This window comes from Pelodiscus sinensis, chromosome 1 (genome assembly GCF_049634645.1).
Source record: "Pelodiscus sinensis isolate JC-2024 chromosome 1, ASM4963464v1, whole genome shotgun sequence".
Classification (NCBI taxonomy): domain Eukaryota; kingdom Metazoa; phylum Chordata; order Testudines; family Trionychidae; genus Pelodiscus; species Pelodiscus sinensis.
The window spans coordinates 197256954-197272319 of record NC_134711.1 but is presented as its reverse complement, the minus strand read 5'-3'; the positions used below and the strand labels follow the sequence as shown (position 1 = coordinate 197272319).

The 15366-nt window shown below is 43.7% G+C and overlaps 1 protein-coding gene across 5 annotated transcripts in view; it reads right to left on the bottom strand.

Annotated features, from left to right (window-relative positions):
- CFAP47 (cilia and flagella associated protein 47) overlaps window positions 1–14013 on the bottom strand; it is a 665273-nt gene extending 651260 nt beyond the window's left edge. For all 5 annotated transcript variants that reach the window (XR_012898421.1, XM_075913261.1, XM_075913262.1 and 2 more), the window contains exons 1-2: window positions 13796–14013; window positions 1197–1348 (exon numbers count right to left, since the gene is read on the bottom strand). Coding sequence is in view for 4 of the 5 variants with exons in the window: in XM_075913261.1 (XP_075769376.1) it covers window positions 1197–1348; window positions 13796–13954 (311 nt within the window). In the remaining variant the exon portion in view is untranslated. The remainder of the gene's footprint in view (window positions 1–1196; window positions 1349–13795) is intronic.
- Between the last annotated feature and the right edge of the window lie 1353 nt (window positions 14014–15366).

Genomic DNA, 15366 nt, shown 5'->3' with positions numbered 1-15366 from the left:
AAGATCTGGAGGCCATTCTGGGAAATGCACTGTATACTCAATTTTTTTTCTTCATTTAGCATATGGATGTTTTAACTGAAGCTTGTCCTATTCACAAGCAAAAATGTGACTAAACTACTTCACATGTTAAAACCACAATGCATGAGTAAGTTCAGAAAAAAAAATGTAGCCATATTTTTAATACGCTGTTTTAAATTTCAGGAACACTGCTCATAAAGTACTTATAACAACAAATGAAAATATAGTTCCTAACCAAAATTGCCACTTCTGTGTCTATTGTTGGTGACTACCATCTTGCTAAAAATGACATTATTTATACTGAATTTGGAAGTCTGATTCTAGCATTAATCAGTTTCTAGCACACTTAAATACTTTTCAACTGATGTTGTATGAGTATTAAAAGTGGGAGAGAAGCAAATCAGAGAATCGTAAGTAGAAGTGACAGATAAGCAAAGAGGAAGAAGTGCTGGGATAAGTATAACCTGGACAAAGCATCCAAATACCCTACACACGTCTTGATAGAACTGTGAAAAACAGGTTTTTTTCTACTGGTTTGAAATATCACTTATTCTGGAGAAGACTCTGTTACTACCTGTCTAGGTCATTTTTTATTTAAGTGATCATTTTATAAAAACTATTGTTTTCAGTTGTTTATTACCTTGGGCACTATTTTTTAGAAAGCATAGGTTCTAACTAGATATAGATTATCCTATAAAATGAGGTCCTGTTATAAATGCTTCACTCTAATCCAGTCACAAACACGTGAGCAATAATTACAAGCATACATATCAGTGGCTCAATAATGACTATATCCAAAAAAGAAAAAGGTCATCCCATTCAATTCCAATTATACCACTGGAAAGTAACAGGCAGGCAAAGCCATTTATGAAAATCATCATAGGTTAAAAATATAGAGCATGGATATGAACATAAATCCAAGTTCTTAAATATGAAAACCAAGTACGCATATTTAAATCATTTGCCAACATCAAAAGACATCACCAAAATGAACAAACTACCTGTTCTGCATACTTAAAAATCAGAAACTTATCCATTACAAAGAAATTCACCATTTGTTTTCAAAATTCATGTAACAAGCTAACTACATCATTATAGATGGCTATATGTATTAGCTACTTCCCTTTAAAGTAAAATAAAAAATATAATTAGCAGTTTGTATACTTTAAATGACATACCCTATCAGAGGGATCTCAATTATATCTTTTTCTACCAAAAGGAGTAATCTATCTTGAAGGTCTTTCTCACTGTCCGGATGGTATTCCACGGAAGCTGTAACTTGAAGACCAGATGCAACAGGTTTATCTGGATTTTCCACAATCAATTTAAACTACAATGAAAAAAACAGTAATATTTTTAATTAATTTTTAAATATTTCTAGATAAACCTCTATATTTCGGTGGCCCATTTGCAGCATAGTATGTTAGAGTTTATGTTTATAATTAACATTATGATCGCCAGTTTTAAAATTCCACTCACTATTCACCAATGGCAAATAGAATACTGATCCATTAATGTCTGTAAAAATTAGGTTTCTTTTAACAATATATTATTTTTAGTGTGTGTGATCAAGAGGATAACCTACTAAACATGAACTAATGCACTACTATCATCCTGAGATTGAAAACAGACAGCTGCATTGCCTGTGCTACTGCTATTAGCTTTCCCAAACAACAAAACTAAATTAAGAAGGACTTGACCAGTTTCCTGGTTTCAGAATATTATGCAGGCCCATATGCAGCGGGGTGCAAAGGTCCCTCATGATCTCCCAAATAAGTGTGCTTTGGGCTGCCAGGGAAAGGCAGGAGCGGTATGCTGCCCAAGCGGTATGACCTCTCCCATGGTCAAGCCAGCTGGGGCTGAGGCTCATTCCCCCCACTGCAATTCTCCCAGGAGTAAGGCCAGGAGAGGGGCTGGCCTCGCTCCTGTGGGAGAGAGAGAGAGAAAAATCAGCCCCAGCCTTCCCCAGCCAGCCAGATCATGAGGGAAAAGACAGGACTATGTAGCACTTTAAAGACTAACAAGATGGTTTATTAGATGATGAGCTTTCATGGGCCAGACCCACTTCCTCAGATCAAATAGTGGAAGAAAATTGTCACAACCATATATACCAAAGGATACAATTTAAAAAAAAAAAGTGAACACATATGAAAAGGACAAATCATATTTCAGAACAGAAGAGGGATGCGGGGGGGGGAAGGTAAATGTCTGTGAGCTAATGGTATTAGAGTTGATACTTGGGGAAACTATCTTTGTAATGGGTAAGATAGTTAGTGTCTTTGTTGAGACCAACACGTAGAGTGTTGAATTTTAGCATGAATGACAGTTCAGAGGATTCCCTTTCAAGTGCAGATTTAAAAGGCTTCTGGAGCAGGATGCAGGTAATTAAGTCGTTGAGACAGTGTCCTTTCTGGTTGAAATGGCAAGAAACTGTTTTTTCTTTGTGATCCTGTCTAATATCTGTTTTGTGGGCATTGATCCTTTGGCGAAGTGTCTGAGACGTTTGTCCAATGTACATAGCAGACGGACACTTTCGGCACATGTTAGCATAAATTATATTTCTGGATGCGCAGGAATATGTATTCTTGATCTTATAACTCACTTGGTTAGGTCCAATCATGGTATCAGCAGAGTGAATATGTAGACAAAGCTGGCAACAGGGTTTGTTGCCAGGGAAGGTACCAGGGTTGGTATTAGTGTGGTATGTCCTGTGGTTGTTGGTAAGAATCATCTTGAGGTTAGGTGGTTGTCTATAGGAGACTATGGGTCTGTCTCCCAGAGCTTCCTGGAGTTTAGTATCCTGTTCCAGTATAGGCTGTAGTTTATTGATAATGTGTTGGACAGGTTTAAGTTGGGGGCTATAGGTGATGGCAAGTGGTGTTCTATTGTTGGTTTTCTTGGGTCTGTCTTGTAGTAGATGGTTTCTAGGTATTCGTCTGGCTCTTTCAATTTGCTTTTTTATTTCTCCGGGTGGGTAGTTGAGGTTTATAAATGCTTGGTAGAGATCCTGAAGTTTCTGGTCTCTGTCAGTAAGATTAGAGTAGATGCGGTTTGTCCAATCACAAAGAAAAAACAGTTTCTTGCCATTTCAACCAGAAAGGACACTGTCTCAACGACTTAATTACCTGCATCCTACTCCAGAAGTTTTTTAAATCTGCACTTGCAAGGGAATCCTCTGAACTGTCATTCATGCTAAAATTCAACACTCTACGTGTCGGTCTCAACAAAGACACTAACTATCTTACCAATTACAAAGATAGCTTCCCCAATTATCACCTCTAATACCATTAGCTCACAGACATTTACCTTTCCTCACCTCTAGTATCATTAGCTCACAGACATTTACTTTCCTTCCCCCTCTCGCTCCCGCATCCCCCTTCTGTTCTGAAATGTGATTTGTCCTTTTCATATGTGTTCATTTTTTTTAATTGTATCCTTTGGTATATATGGTTGTGACAATTTTCTTCCACTATTTGATCTGAGGAAGTGGGTCTGGCCCACGAAAGCTCATCACCTATTAAACCATCTTGTTAGTCTTTAAAGTGCTACATAGTCCTGTTTTTTGTTCCAGTGCAGATAGATATTCAATGTGGAGAATTTAGCTCAGAGGGAAGTCTCTCATTGACTTCAATGAGAGTCAGATTAGACCTTAAGGGTAAGTCTAGTTTTGCTTTCACTTTTGAAAGAAGATATGCAAATTTGGCAGTACTTTGCATATCTTCTTCCGATAACTTTTTTGAAAGAGCTTTTTTTTAAAAGCAAGCCGATTAGACCCAGTTCTTCTGAAAAAAATTTTTTTGAAAGAACTTTCTTCCTCAAAAAATGAGATTTACAACTTCTTTCGAAAAAAGGGTTGGGTTTTTTTCCCCCCTCGAAAGAACCGCATCTAAACTGCTTGCTTTAAAAAAAAAAAAAAAACTCTTTCAAAAAAGCAGTCGGAAGAAGATATGCAAATTACCGCCAAATTTCATAGAATCACAGAGCTGGAAGAGACCTCAGGAGGTCATCAAGTCCAGCCCTCTGCCCAAGATAGGACCAATCCCAACTAAATCAAACCAATTAGGGCTTTGTCAAGCTGAGACTTAAAAACCTCTAGGGATGGAGATTCCACTACCTCTCCAGGTAACCCATTCCAGTGCTTCACCACTCTCCTAGTGAAATAGTTTTTCCTAATATGCAACCTAGACCTCTCCCAATGTAACTTGAGACAATTGCTCCTTGTTCTGCCCTCCATCACTACTGTGAACAGCTTTTCTCCGTCCTCTTTGGAACCTCCCTTCAGGAAGTTGAAGACTACTATCAAATCCCCCCTCACTCTTCTCTTCTGCAGACTAAACAAACTCAAATCCCTCAGTCTCTCCTCATAGGTCACGCGCTCCAGCCCCCTAATCATTTTGGTTGCCCTCCTCTGGACCCTCTCCAATACGTCCACATTCTTTCTATAGTGGGGGGCCCAGAACTGGACACAATACTCCAGATGTGGCCTCACGAGAACCGAATAAAGGGGAATAATCAATTCTCTGGATCGGCTGGCAATGCTCTTCCTAATGCACCCTAATATGCCATTATCCTTCTTGGCTACAAGGGCACACTGTTGACTCATATCCAGCTTCTCATCCACTGTAATCCCCAGGTCCTTTTCTGCAGAACTGCTACTTAGCCATTCAGTCCCCAGACTGTAACAATGCTTGGGATTCTTCTGTCCCAAGTGCAAGACTCTACACTTGTCCTTGTTGAACCTCATCAGATTTATTTTGGCCCAATCCTCTAATCTGTGTAGGTCAGTATGGACCCTATCCCTGCCCTCCAGCGTATCTACCTCTTCCCCTAACTTAGTGTCATCTGCGAACTTGCTGACGGTGTAATCCATCCCCTCATCCAGGTCATTAATAAAGATGTTGAACAAAACCGGCCTTAGAACTGATATTTGGGGCACTCCGCTAGAAACCTTACATCGAGCTGTTGATCACTACTCTTTGAGCTTGAGAGTCTAGCCAGCTTTCTGTTCATTTTACAGTCCATTTATCCAATCCATATTCCCTTAACTTGCTGGCAAGAATATTGTGGGAGACGGTATCAAAAGCTTTGCTAAAGTCAAGGTATATCACGGCCACTGATTTTCCCATATCCATAGAGCCAGTTACCTCATCATAGAAGTTAATCAGATTAATAAGGCACAACTTGCCCTTCATGAATCCATGTGGACTATTCCTGATCACTTTCCCCTCTTCCAAGTGCTTCAAAATCGATTCCTGGAGGATCCACTCCATGATTTTTCTGGGGACTGAAGTAAGACTGACTGGTCTGTAGTTCCCTAGATTGTCCTTCTTCCCTTTTTTAAAGATGGGCACTACATTTGCCTTTTTTCAATCATCCGGGATCTCTCCAGATCTTCACAAGTTTTCAAGGATAATGGCCAAAGGTTCCGCAATGACATTTGCCAACTCCCTCAGTACCCTCGAATGCATTAAATCTGGGCCCATGGATTTGTGTATGTTTAGCTTTTCTACATAGTTCCTAACTTGTTCTTTCCCCACCAAGGGCTGTCTACCTCCTTCCCATACTGCACTGACTAGTGCATTTGTCTGAGCGCTGACCTTGTCCGTGAAGACAAAGGCAAAGAAAGCATTGAGTACCTCAGCTTTTCCCACATCCTCTGTCACTAGGTTACCTCCCTCATTCAGCAAGGGCACCACACCCTCTCTGATCACCCTCTGATAACCCTCTTATTGCTAACATGCCTGTAGAAACCTTTCTTGTTACCCTTCACATCCCTTGCTAGCTGCAATTCCAATTGCGCTTTCTCCTTCCTGATAATTCCCCTGCATTCTCAAGCAATATATTTATACTCCTCCCTAGTCATCTGCCCAAGTTTCCACTTCTTGTAAACTTCCTTTTTGTGTTTAAAGGATGTCCCCGGTAAACGAATCTGGTCGCCTAACATATTTGCTTTTCTTGCTGCGCATTGGGATGGTTTCTTCCTGTGCCTTTAATAAGGCTTCTTTAAAATACTGCCAGCTCTCCTGGATTCCTTTCCCCTTCATGTAAGCATCCCAGGGAATCCTGCCCATCTGTTCTCTGAGGGAGTCAAAGTCTGCTTTTCTGAAGTCCAGGGTGTGTATTTTGCTACTCTCTTTTCTTCCTTTGGTCAGGATCTTGAAATCTACCATCTCATGATCACTGCTTCCCAGGTTGTCACTCATCTCTACTTCCCCAACTAGTTCCAACCTGTTTGTGAGCAGCAGGTCAAGCTGCGCATGGCCCCTGGTTGGTTCCTTCAGCACTTGTACCAAGAAGTTATCCCCAACATTCTCAAAAAACTTCCTGGATTGTCTGTTTACTGCTGTATTGGTCTCCCAAGAGATGTCAGGGTGATTATAGTCCCCCTTGAGAACCAGAGACTGCGATCTGGAAGCTTCTCTCAGTTTTGTCTGAAGAAAGCCTCGTTTACTCATCCACCTGATCCGGCGGTCTATAGCAGATACCAACCACAACATCACCCCTGTTGCTTCCACCTCTAAACTTAACCCATAGACTCTCAACAGGCTTTTCTCCCTCTAAAAACTGGAGCTCCAAGCAATCATACTGCTCTCTTACATACAATGCAACTCCTCCCCCTTTCCCCTCCCTTCCTGAACACTTTATACCCTTCCATGATAGTTCTCCAGTCACGCGAGTCATCCTACCAAGTCTCTGTTATTCCAATCAAATCATAGTTCTTTGACTGGGCCAGGGCTTCTAATTCTTCCTGTTTGTTTCCCAGGCTTCTTGCATTTGTGTACAAACACCTTAAATAGCAGTTGATTGCCATACCTTCACCATTCGCTTAAAGGGTCCTCCTTTGTTGCTCGTTCCTCCTTCTGTTTCTTCCTGGTAACCAACTCCCTTCACTCACTTCAAGGCTTTGGTCACTGTCCCCCAACGAACCTATTTTAAAGCTGTCCTCACTAGGTTTGCAAGCCTGCCCACAAAGATGCTCTTCCCTCTCTTGGTTAGATGGATCCCATCTCTTCCTAACAATCCTTGTGCCCGGAACAAAGTCCCATGGTCAAAGAAACAAAAGCCCTCTCTCCAACAGCACCTGCGCAACCATGCATTTACTTCCTTAATTCGACAATCCCTACCTAGACCTTTTCCTTCAACTGGAAGGATGGACAAGAACACCACTTGTGCTTCAAATTCTTGATCCTTCTTTCCAGCACTACATAATCTGCTGTGACTCACTCAAGGTCATTCTTGGCCATATCGTTAGTTTCTACATAGAGAAGCAGGAAGGGGTAGTGATCTGAAGGTTTAATCAGTTTTGGAAGACTCTTGGTCACATCCTGAATGCGAGCTCCCAGTAAGTAGCACACTTCTCAAGATTACAGGTCTGGACGGAAGATGGATGACTCAGTCCCTCTTAGGAGAGAGTCCTCTACCACCACCACCCATCTTCCTCTTTTGGGGATGGTGATCATGGAACCCCCATCCCTAGGACTACGCATCCCATGACTTCCAGTAGATGGAATTTCCTTCTGATTTCTTCCCTGAGAGGTCCCTGCCAAAGCATTCTCCATTGCAGTGCCTGTGGAGAGAGCCTGAAAGTGGTTACTTATCTCTACATGAATGGGGGATACCTGAGTTCACCATCTTCTTCTTCTCGACTCTAGAGGTTACATACGGCCAGTTTTCTTCCTTGTCCTGTACTGCCCTGACTAGTTCTACAGCCTGCTATGTCAGCAGGATTAAACGCTGCCTTCTAGCGAGGAAATCTTCATCTCCTTTATAAAGCCCTGGACTGCCTGATAGCCCCTTCCCCTGATTAAGGCTCAACCAATGAGCAGAGGCTTCTAGATTTCAAACCCTGATTAGAAGCTCACCTGCCAGCCACAGCACACACTCCGTGGGGGGAAAGGTGAAGGAAAAAAATTTGTATATCTTCTTTCGAAAGAAAAACGTAGTCTAGACATACCCTCTGAAGGAAGAGAAACCCCAAAAAATCAACAATGAAGGAGTACTTTTTTAGTGGAAAGGGAACATCTCTCTTCCTTGGACTACAAATGCATTACATGTGTATTAGTTAGAAGTCAATATAAAAAGTTAGCAAGACTCCCACCTTCCTCCCCTCCCCTGAACACACTCTCCTGACTAAGGGACATGTTGAACAACTCAGTAGAAATGCCAACAGAAATTCTCATGGAGTAGAAATGGGCACCTAGGTTTGTGACCAAGGTATTTGGACACTACTGGTATCCTCTACCCTTCACTTATCACATTAACCTCTGGCTAATAAGTTTCTGTTAAATCTTTTAAGTCACACAGCTGATGGTACAAAGCTTCATATTACCAAATGTTTATATCTTAAAAAGGAAAAAACTCACTCTGCTTTAAGTTTATTGTATTCATTTGTATATTAAGTAGGGCTCTCAAGATATTTAAAAAAACAAATCAACCGCAATTACTCACATGATTAAATGTTTTAATCATGATTAATTGCACCCCTTAGAAACGCTACAGCGGCATTTCCAAGAGGCAGCATCAGGGAGCCCAGGATCAGCTGGCATCCCCAGCTGACCCCGGCTCCATGCCTCACTGCCCTTTGCAAAAACCAGCACTTCAAAGGGGCAGTGCATTAGGAGCCTGGGATCAGCTGGAATTCCCAGCTGACCCTGGGCTCTGTGCAGTGCTGCCCCGTTAAAGTGCTAGCGCGCTAGCTTATCCCTGGCTCCGCCTTGCGCTGCCCCTTTCAAGTGCCACTCTGGCATTTCAAAGGGGCAGTGCAGCATTAATGCCCGCATTAAAAAAATTGTGTTAATCCTGCCCTGCATTAATTGCAGGCATTAACACACATCAATTGACAGTCCTAATATTAAGAATCCATACACATAACATTTTTACTTAACTGTTACCTGAGCATTTTCTTCCATACTGATACATTTTTTCATAACAGTATCAACAAAGTTAGGGGAAGTTGTGCTTTAAACAGTATGCCCCGGGAGATTTTAAGACTAATAAGTTTCAGGGACTGCAGCATGAAAGCATGCTTAATTTTAGAACTGCGTGCAATGCATTTTGCTAGACTCAGAATTAGACACCATTTAAATTAAACAGCCAGGCACCTTCACCATGTAAAAGGGCAAAACAAATGTTTCCTAAACAATCCTCTATGACATGTGTAGAAAAAGGCTTTTTGTGCTAAATTTCCATAGATGGCATTACTTGGTCATGCATATATTAAAAGCTCAAATACCTGACTAAAAAAGGTTATGTAACAGTGCCTTCATTTTCCAAGTGGACTGACTCAGAAAATTGTCCCTTCTGTCACACACCATTGATAATAGTAAAAGTCATGGAGGAGAGGGGAGGCAGAGACCAATTACCATACAGAACTTAATATATAAAATGCATCCTTGCCCCTTACCTCAGTCCTTCATTCTTCCCAGAACACAAGCAAAACATTAGGCATAAAACAAACAATTCCAATATGAATTTGCAAATGATATATTCACAGGGACTCCAGTTATGGATGAAAAATCTTTCATTCTCTTTTATGAAATGCCTCTATGGATCTCCACTTTAGAAAACTTAGCATATGACAAAACCCATTAATAGAATTGAGAAGTACTAATTAAGTAAATATTCAAGCACTACTCTCTTAAAATGAGCACTCAACATAGCCTCCAAGTCAAGCCAATATTTCCTAGTGAAAGAGTGAACTGAGCTCCAGTAGTAACTTTGCCAATTTTAGGGAAGGATGTATTATATACGCAGCCAAGAGTGGCCACTCTTCCTCTCACAAAAGGGGGCCTGTCTTGGTCTTTCCAATCAGCTAAATCATCATAAATCTTATAGCTGAATTCAATGGTGGGTTAGCTCCAGACAACTGGAGGGCTAGAAAAAAAAAATCCACAGCCAGGAAGCAGAAGCCCAAAGTACTGGTCACCATATGGGGGAAGTGCCTGCATGCTGACCCCATTTCCCAGCAGCACCCCCAACCTGTCCCCCAGCAGAAGCCATAGCGTGAAGGAAGTCCCAGCACCCTCCAAACTCATCCCCTAACAGAAGCCCTGGGACAGCAGGGGAAACCCCCAGGTTCACCAGCGCCATCTCCATCAGAAGATGCAGGGCAAGAAAGATCCAGTGCTTGTGCTCTATTGCAGAAGCACCAGGCAGACAGGATCAAAGAAGCCCCAGCATCCCAACCGTGATCCCTGGCAGAAGAGATGGGGAAAGCCCTGGCCCCAGGATCCTCTGCAGCCCCGGGAATGCATGGGGCGAGGGAGTAGGTGGGAGCCAGTGCTCTCAGGGAGATGGTTTTTAAGCTTCTAATTCTTAACTAGACTCGCTAAATCAAACTCCAGAAGATCTTTCGAGGCAGCAATGATCTTCTGTTTAGTGTAAACATGGCCTTAGTGCTTGTGTAATCTGGCATCCTCAGTAAATCAAGCAGTTAAAGGGGTGAAGACTTGGAGCAAAATAAAGAGGAATAGTATGAATACCCTATGGGAAAAATTAGACTATGGATGGAAAAGTACCGTATTGTTGTGAAAGATTATATAAGAATAGCCAGCATTATGGAGGTCATCAATTCTCCTAGCTGAAGTACATAAGAACGGCCATACTGAATCAGATCAAAAGTCCACCTAGCCCAATATCCTATCTTTCACCAGTGGCCAATGCCAGGTGCCCCAGAGGGAATGAACAGAACAAGGAATCATCAAGTGATCCACCCCCTGTTGCCCATTCCCAACTTCTGACAAACAGAGAGCAGGAAAACCATTCCTACACATCCTGGCTAATAGCCATTAATGGATCTATCCTCCATGAATTTATCTAGTTCTTTTTTGAACCCTGTTAAATTCCTGGTCTTCACAACATCCTCTGGCAAGGAGTCTCACAGGCTGACTGTTCATTGTGAGAAGAAATACTTCCTTTTGTTTGTTTTACATCTGCTACCTATTAATTTCATTTGGTGACTTCTAGTTCTTGTGTTATGGGAGCAAGTAAATCACTTTTCCCTATTTACTTCCTCCAGAAAGTGATGGTAACTAATTTTAAATGGGGGAATAGGTGCTCAAAATCTCCAAAAATCAGGCCACTTATTTAGGAGCTTCAGATACCTAAATATGGAGTTAGATGCCTGTCTAGCGTGGATGCCTAAATAAATATTAGCTGTAACCTCACAGAATGATGGTGAAAAGATTGGTTGCTCAAAAACTGAATAGCCCACCCCACTTCATCCTGATAACATTGGAGAAACCATGTTAGCAGATGAAGGAGAGGGAAGGCCTGTAAGTAAAGTTGTGAAACAGGACACTGGATAACTAACTGAATTCACTGTTTTGCTTCAAACATACCATCTGAGCTTGTCCAAGTCTCTCAATCGCAGTGACTCAGCTTCCCATCTGAAAAATGGCAGTAGCAACACTTCCCTGACTCACTGTGCTGTTGTGAGGATAAACAGCTTAATAACTGAGGTGTTTGGAAACAATAGTGATGAGAAAGAATAAACAACTAAAACAATTGATACATTTATGCAGGGCCAATCTACTCTCTGAAGAAAAGAGATGCAGGATATCAGGAAAAAAATGGGATTTTCTTTGAAAGAAACAATGTCTCTGTCCAGTCCAGACTAGAGCAAGTATGAGTCCTGCCAATTTTTTCCATGGACCTCAAAAGCGAAGGAAGCAACTTGACAACTTGGCAAAGAGTAGATGTACATAAGCAGCCACCCTCCACATATTAAAAAAAGGAAAAGTATTCTATAGAACTTAGATCTCCGCCTGCTCTGAAACATTACCTCACTTACATGGTTTTCAAACCTGTGACACAAAGATTCATATCTGGATGACATCATAGGCACTGGCTTCCTCCAGGCCCAGGAGTACTCTACCCGCCCCCCCCCCCCCCACTCCACCCCAGGCTTTGCCCTTACCCCACCCATTTTCCCAAGTCCCCACCTCCAACCCACCTCTTCTCTGCCCCAACCCCCACCCTGCCCTCCTCAAGTGCCTGTGTTCCCTGTAAGCTGCACACTTGAGCAGCAGTGCAGGAGACATTGCACTACTGCCCAGCTAATTAGCAGAGCATACACAGCCAGCAGCATGTGTTCAGGTGCCTAAGGCCATCCCAACCAGAGCTGGTGCCCTAGATAGCCCAGTACTGGTAACCCCCATTCTCCAGGGGGCCGAAGCTGTGAGGGAAAGCAGCTGCCAACTCTCCTGGATCAAACCGCATTTACTGTAGTGATGTCCGGTTCATCCAGTTTGGGAGAGTTGGCAACCTGGAGCAGGGCCAAGAGAGAGGACTAAGTCGAAGGAGCAACAGACAGAGACACAGCCAGCCAGAGAGAAGCAGCGCTGTTAAGGGGAAAGTGCTGCTTCTCTCTAACCACCCACTGCATGTCTGTCCCCTGCTCAGTCCTCCAGCCCATGATGGCCACTTGCCTTTTCTGATTAGCCAGGGCTGGACACTGAGCCTTGGAGGGGTGGCTGGGGCAGACGGTTGCCAGACCCGCACTGACCGGGAGCAGGGAAGCCATGGAATGGGGGCAGCCAGCGGCTACAGGCAGCATCTGGCTGCATAGAACACCATGAAATGTGGTGCCCTATGCAGCTGCATGTTTTGCCTACTGGCAGGGACAGCCTTGCAGATGCTCCTCCCACCATGTTGCTCCATCCAGCAGCTGCTCCCAGGACCTTCCTGGAATAGGGGAATATTGATGTCAAGGTGTCCTTTTTGCCCGGATCCCATCTTTGCAGAGAAGTTTTAAAATCTGGGGGGAAGGGGGCCTGAAAAAACTCTCTAGAATAAGATTAAAGGGCAATATGCACAAACATTCATATCAAAATTCAAAAGTACAAATTTAGTTTGAAAATTTGACCAATATGTGTAATAGTGACAATGGGGAAGAAAAGAGGGTATAATGATCAATTTTTTCCTCCTCCTAATAGCTTGTGTTTAAAATATATACACAATAAAATAGTAATAGAAATGTAGCCCTGTTAGTCTGGTGTAGCTGAAACAAAATACAGGACTATGTAGCACTTTAAAGACTTTAAAGACTAACCATCTTGTTAGTCTTTAAAGTACACAATAAAAGTTATTTCAAAATACTGTTTACCATACTTTACATTAGTTCTCGTGTTTTGGAATCATTAAATGTTTGTTTACTACAGCCCCTACATTTTCTCCTTTACAAAAGGAACAAAGAACGAAAAAAACAGAACCATCAGGCTTTTATACACAATAACACTGCAATTTACCTCTGTAGAATGTTTCTTCAGATGACAAAATTATCACAGCCTGAAGAAGTGGGTTTTGCCCCCTGAAAACTCATGAGACCATATATATATTTTTGTTAGCCTCGAAGATGCCACAGGACTACGTGTAATGTATTTGTGTCCACGTGTAAAACAGAAACGTCGCCGTGGCTGTAAGTACATTGTGAGGGGAGTGCCCCAACCATCTCAACTTGCTACCTTAACACACACCCCAAAAAAACCTCCACACCCCGGTGCAGGAGACGGGGAAAGTGGGAGCCAGAAATTGTGGCACGTGACACACCCCCCCTCAGACTCCCGGCATCACACGCTGCCACCCCTAGACCAGCGAGCGGGGAAAGCCACATGACACCAGCGCCCCGCAACCTGCCCCGCCCCGGCGGCCTGGGCGAAGCGAATCCCCCGCCGGGCCCTGGTTCTCCCATGACCCAGGACGCGGCAGGACTGGGCGGGGGCAGCCAAAGGCCGCGGAGCACGGGGGGGGGGAGGGGAGCCGCCTCCCCGCCCCTCACCTGGGCGCAGCGCGGCGGCAGCAGCTGGAGGCGGCGGCTCCCGGGCTGCAGGTTCTGGACGCTCAGCAGCGCCCGGTACCGGCCCCCGGGCACCGCGTCCACGAAGAGCAGCTCGGGCGGGCAGAGGCGCAGCCCGGCCACGTCCCGCGACCCCGCCATGGCCCCGCGCAGCCGGCAGCGTCCTGGGCGCCTGGCAACGCTGCGGGCCCCGAGGTAGCAGGAAGGGAGCCGGCACTGCTTGGAAACGGTCGCCGGGCAACGAAAACAAAACTCCGATTGGAGGAGATTATGGGTGGAATTTCCAATCCAGCCAATAGGGCGAGAGGCTTTGGGGAGGCGGGCGGGTCAATAATAGCCAAGCCCCCTCGCTTACCCTGCCGGCTCTGGAACAGATGCGCTGGCCAGGTGGGGTTGCCAGATGGTTTCACACGAAGTAAGGGACATGCTTGACAGTACGTCACAATCGACTTGGCATCTTATTTAGACAATACCGGACATTTATATTTTCTCAATTTGTTTCCCGGACAGAAAGCTCAAATCCTGGACTCTCTGGTTCAAAACCCGACACCTGGCAACCCCTACGGCCAGGAGCCGGCGCTACCCCCACTACACAAGTGCCAGAGGCTAGAGCACGAAGTACAACCCAGCAAGCCCAGGTTGAGGGCATGTGTCACAACTTCTCTCTCTGGGCTTTGGCACCAATCCCTTCCCCTGTTATAAATTTCGCCCTTTCTCTGGGATGATGGATCCTGGAGAGAGTTTTGTATGAGACTTAATTCCTCTTCCAATTCCAGACGAATAACCAGAGCCCTGTATGAATACAAAATTTGTATCTGCATCTGTAGCTGCAAAAATGAGCCATGAATATCCGCGGAAGCGGATATCCATCGATATAAAGCTTTACAGTTTGGAATCCCCAACTTCCATTCACAGGCTAGAAATCTCTTTAGCCTGGATCTAGTGCTTCCCCAGTCCTCAGGAATGTTCTCATAAGGAGAGTGGAGCCATGTCTTCACTAAATGGAAGATCGACGTTGCCACGATCAATATTCCACAGTTCAGTTTAGCAAATCTAATTAAGACTGTGGGGACGGCAGTGAAACTCGAAATAAGATACATTGACTCCAGCTACATAATTAACATAGCTAGAATTGTGTATCTTGATTTGACATTCCCTTTTAATATAGGCCTGACCTGAATAACAGAGTATTTCAGTGCCTGCCTTATATAGCTTTAGCATATGGCAGAAACCCTTTGCTCAAAATTTGGTTCCCAGACTGGTTTGTGGAAAATATTGACATCCCAAGATGGAGTCCAGAGACATGTGATCTAGTCACATGCCCTTGCAGTGTTAGAGCAGCTATTGCTTACCAGCTGGCCAAAATGCCCAAAGGAAGGTTAAGCTATTCTACAATTGTCTTTGCTGATGAGCCATCAGCCCCAGCTGACTTCCTAATTGTTGTGCCTGAATGGCAGGCTATGAATGTTTTCCAGAGTAAGCCCGTTTGAAATACAGAATCCTAGTCAATATTCATAAGTAGTTACAAAAATGATATTTGCATACAAATAGGA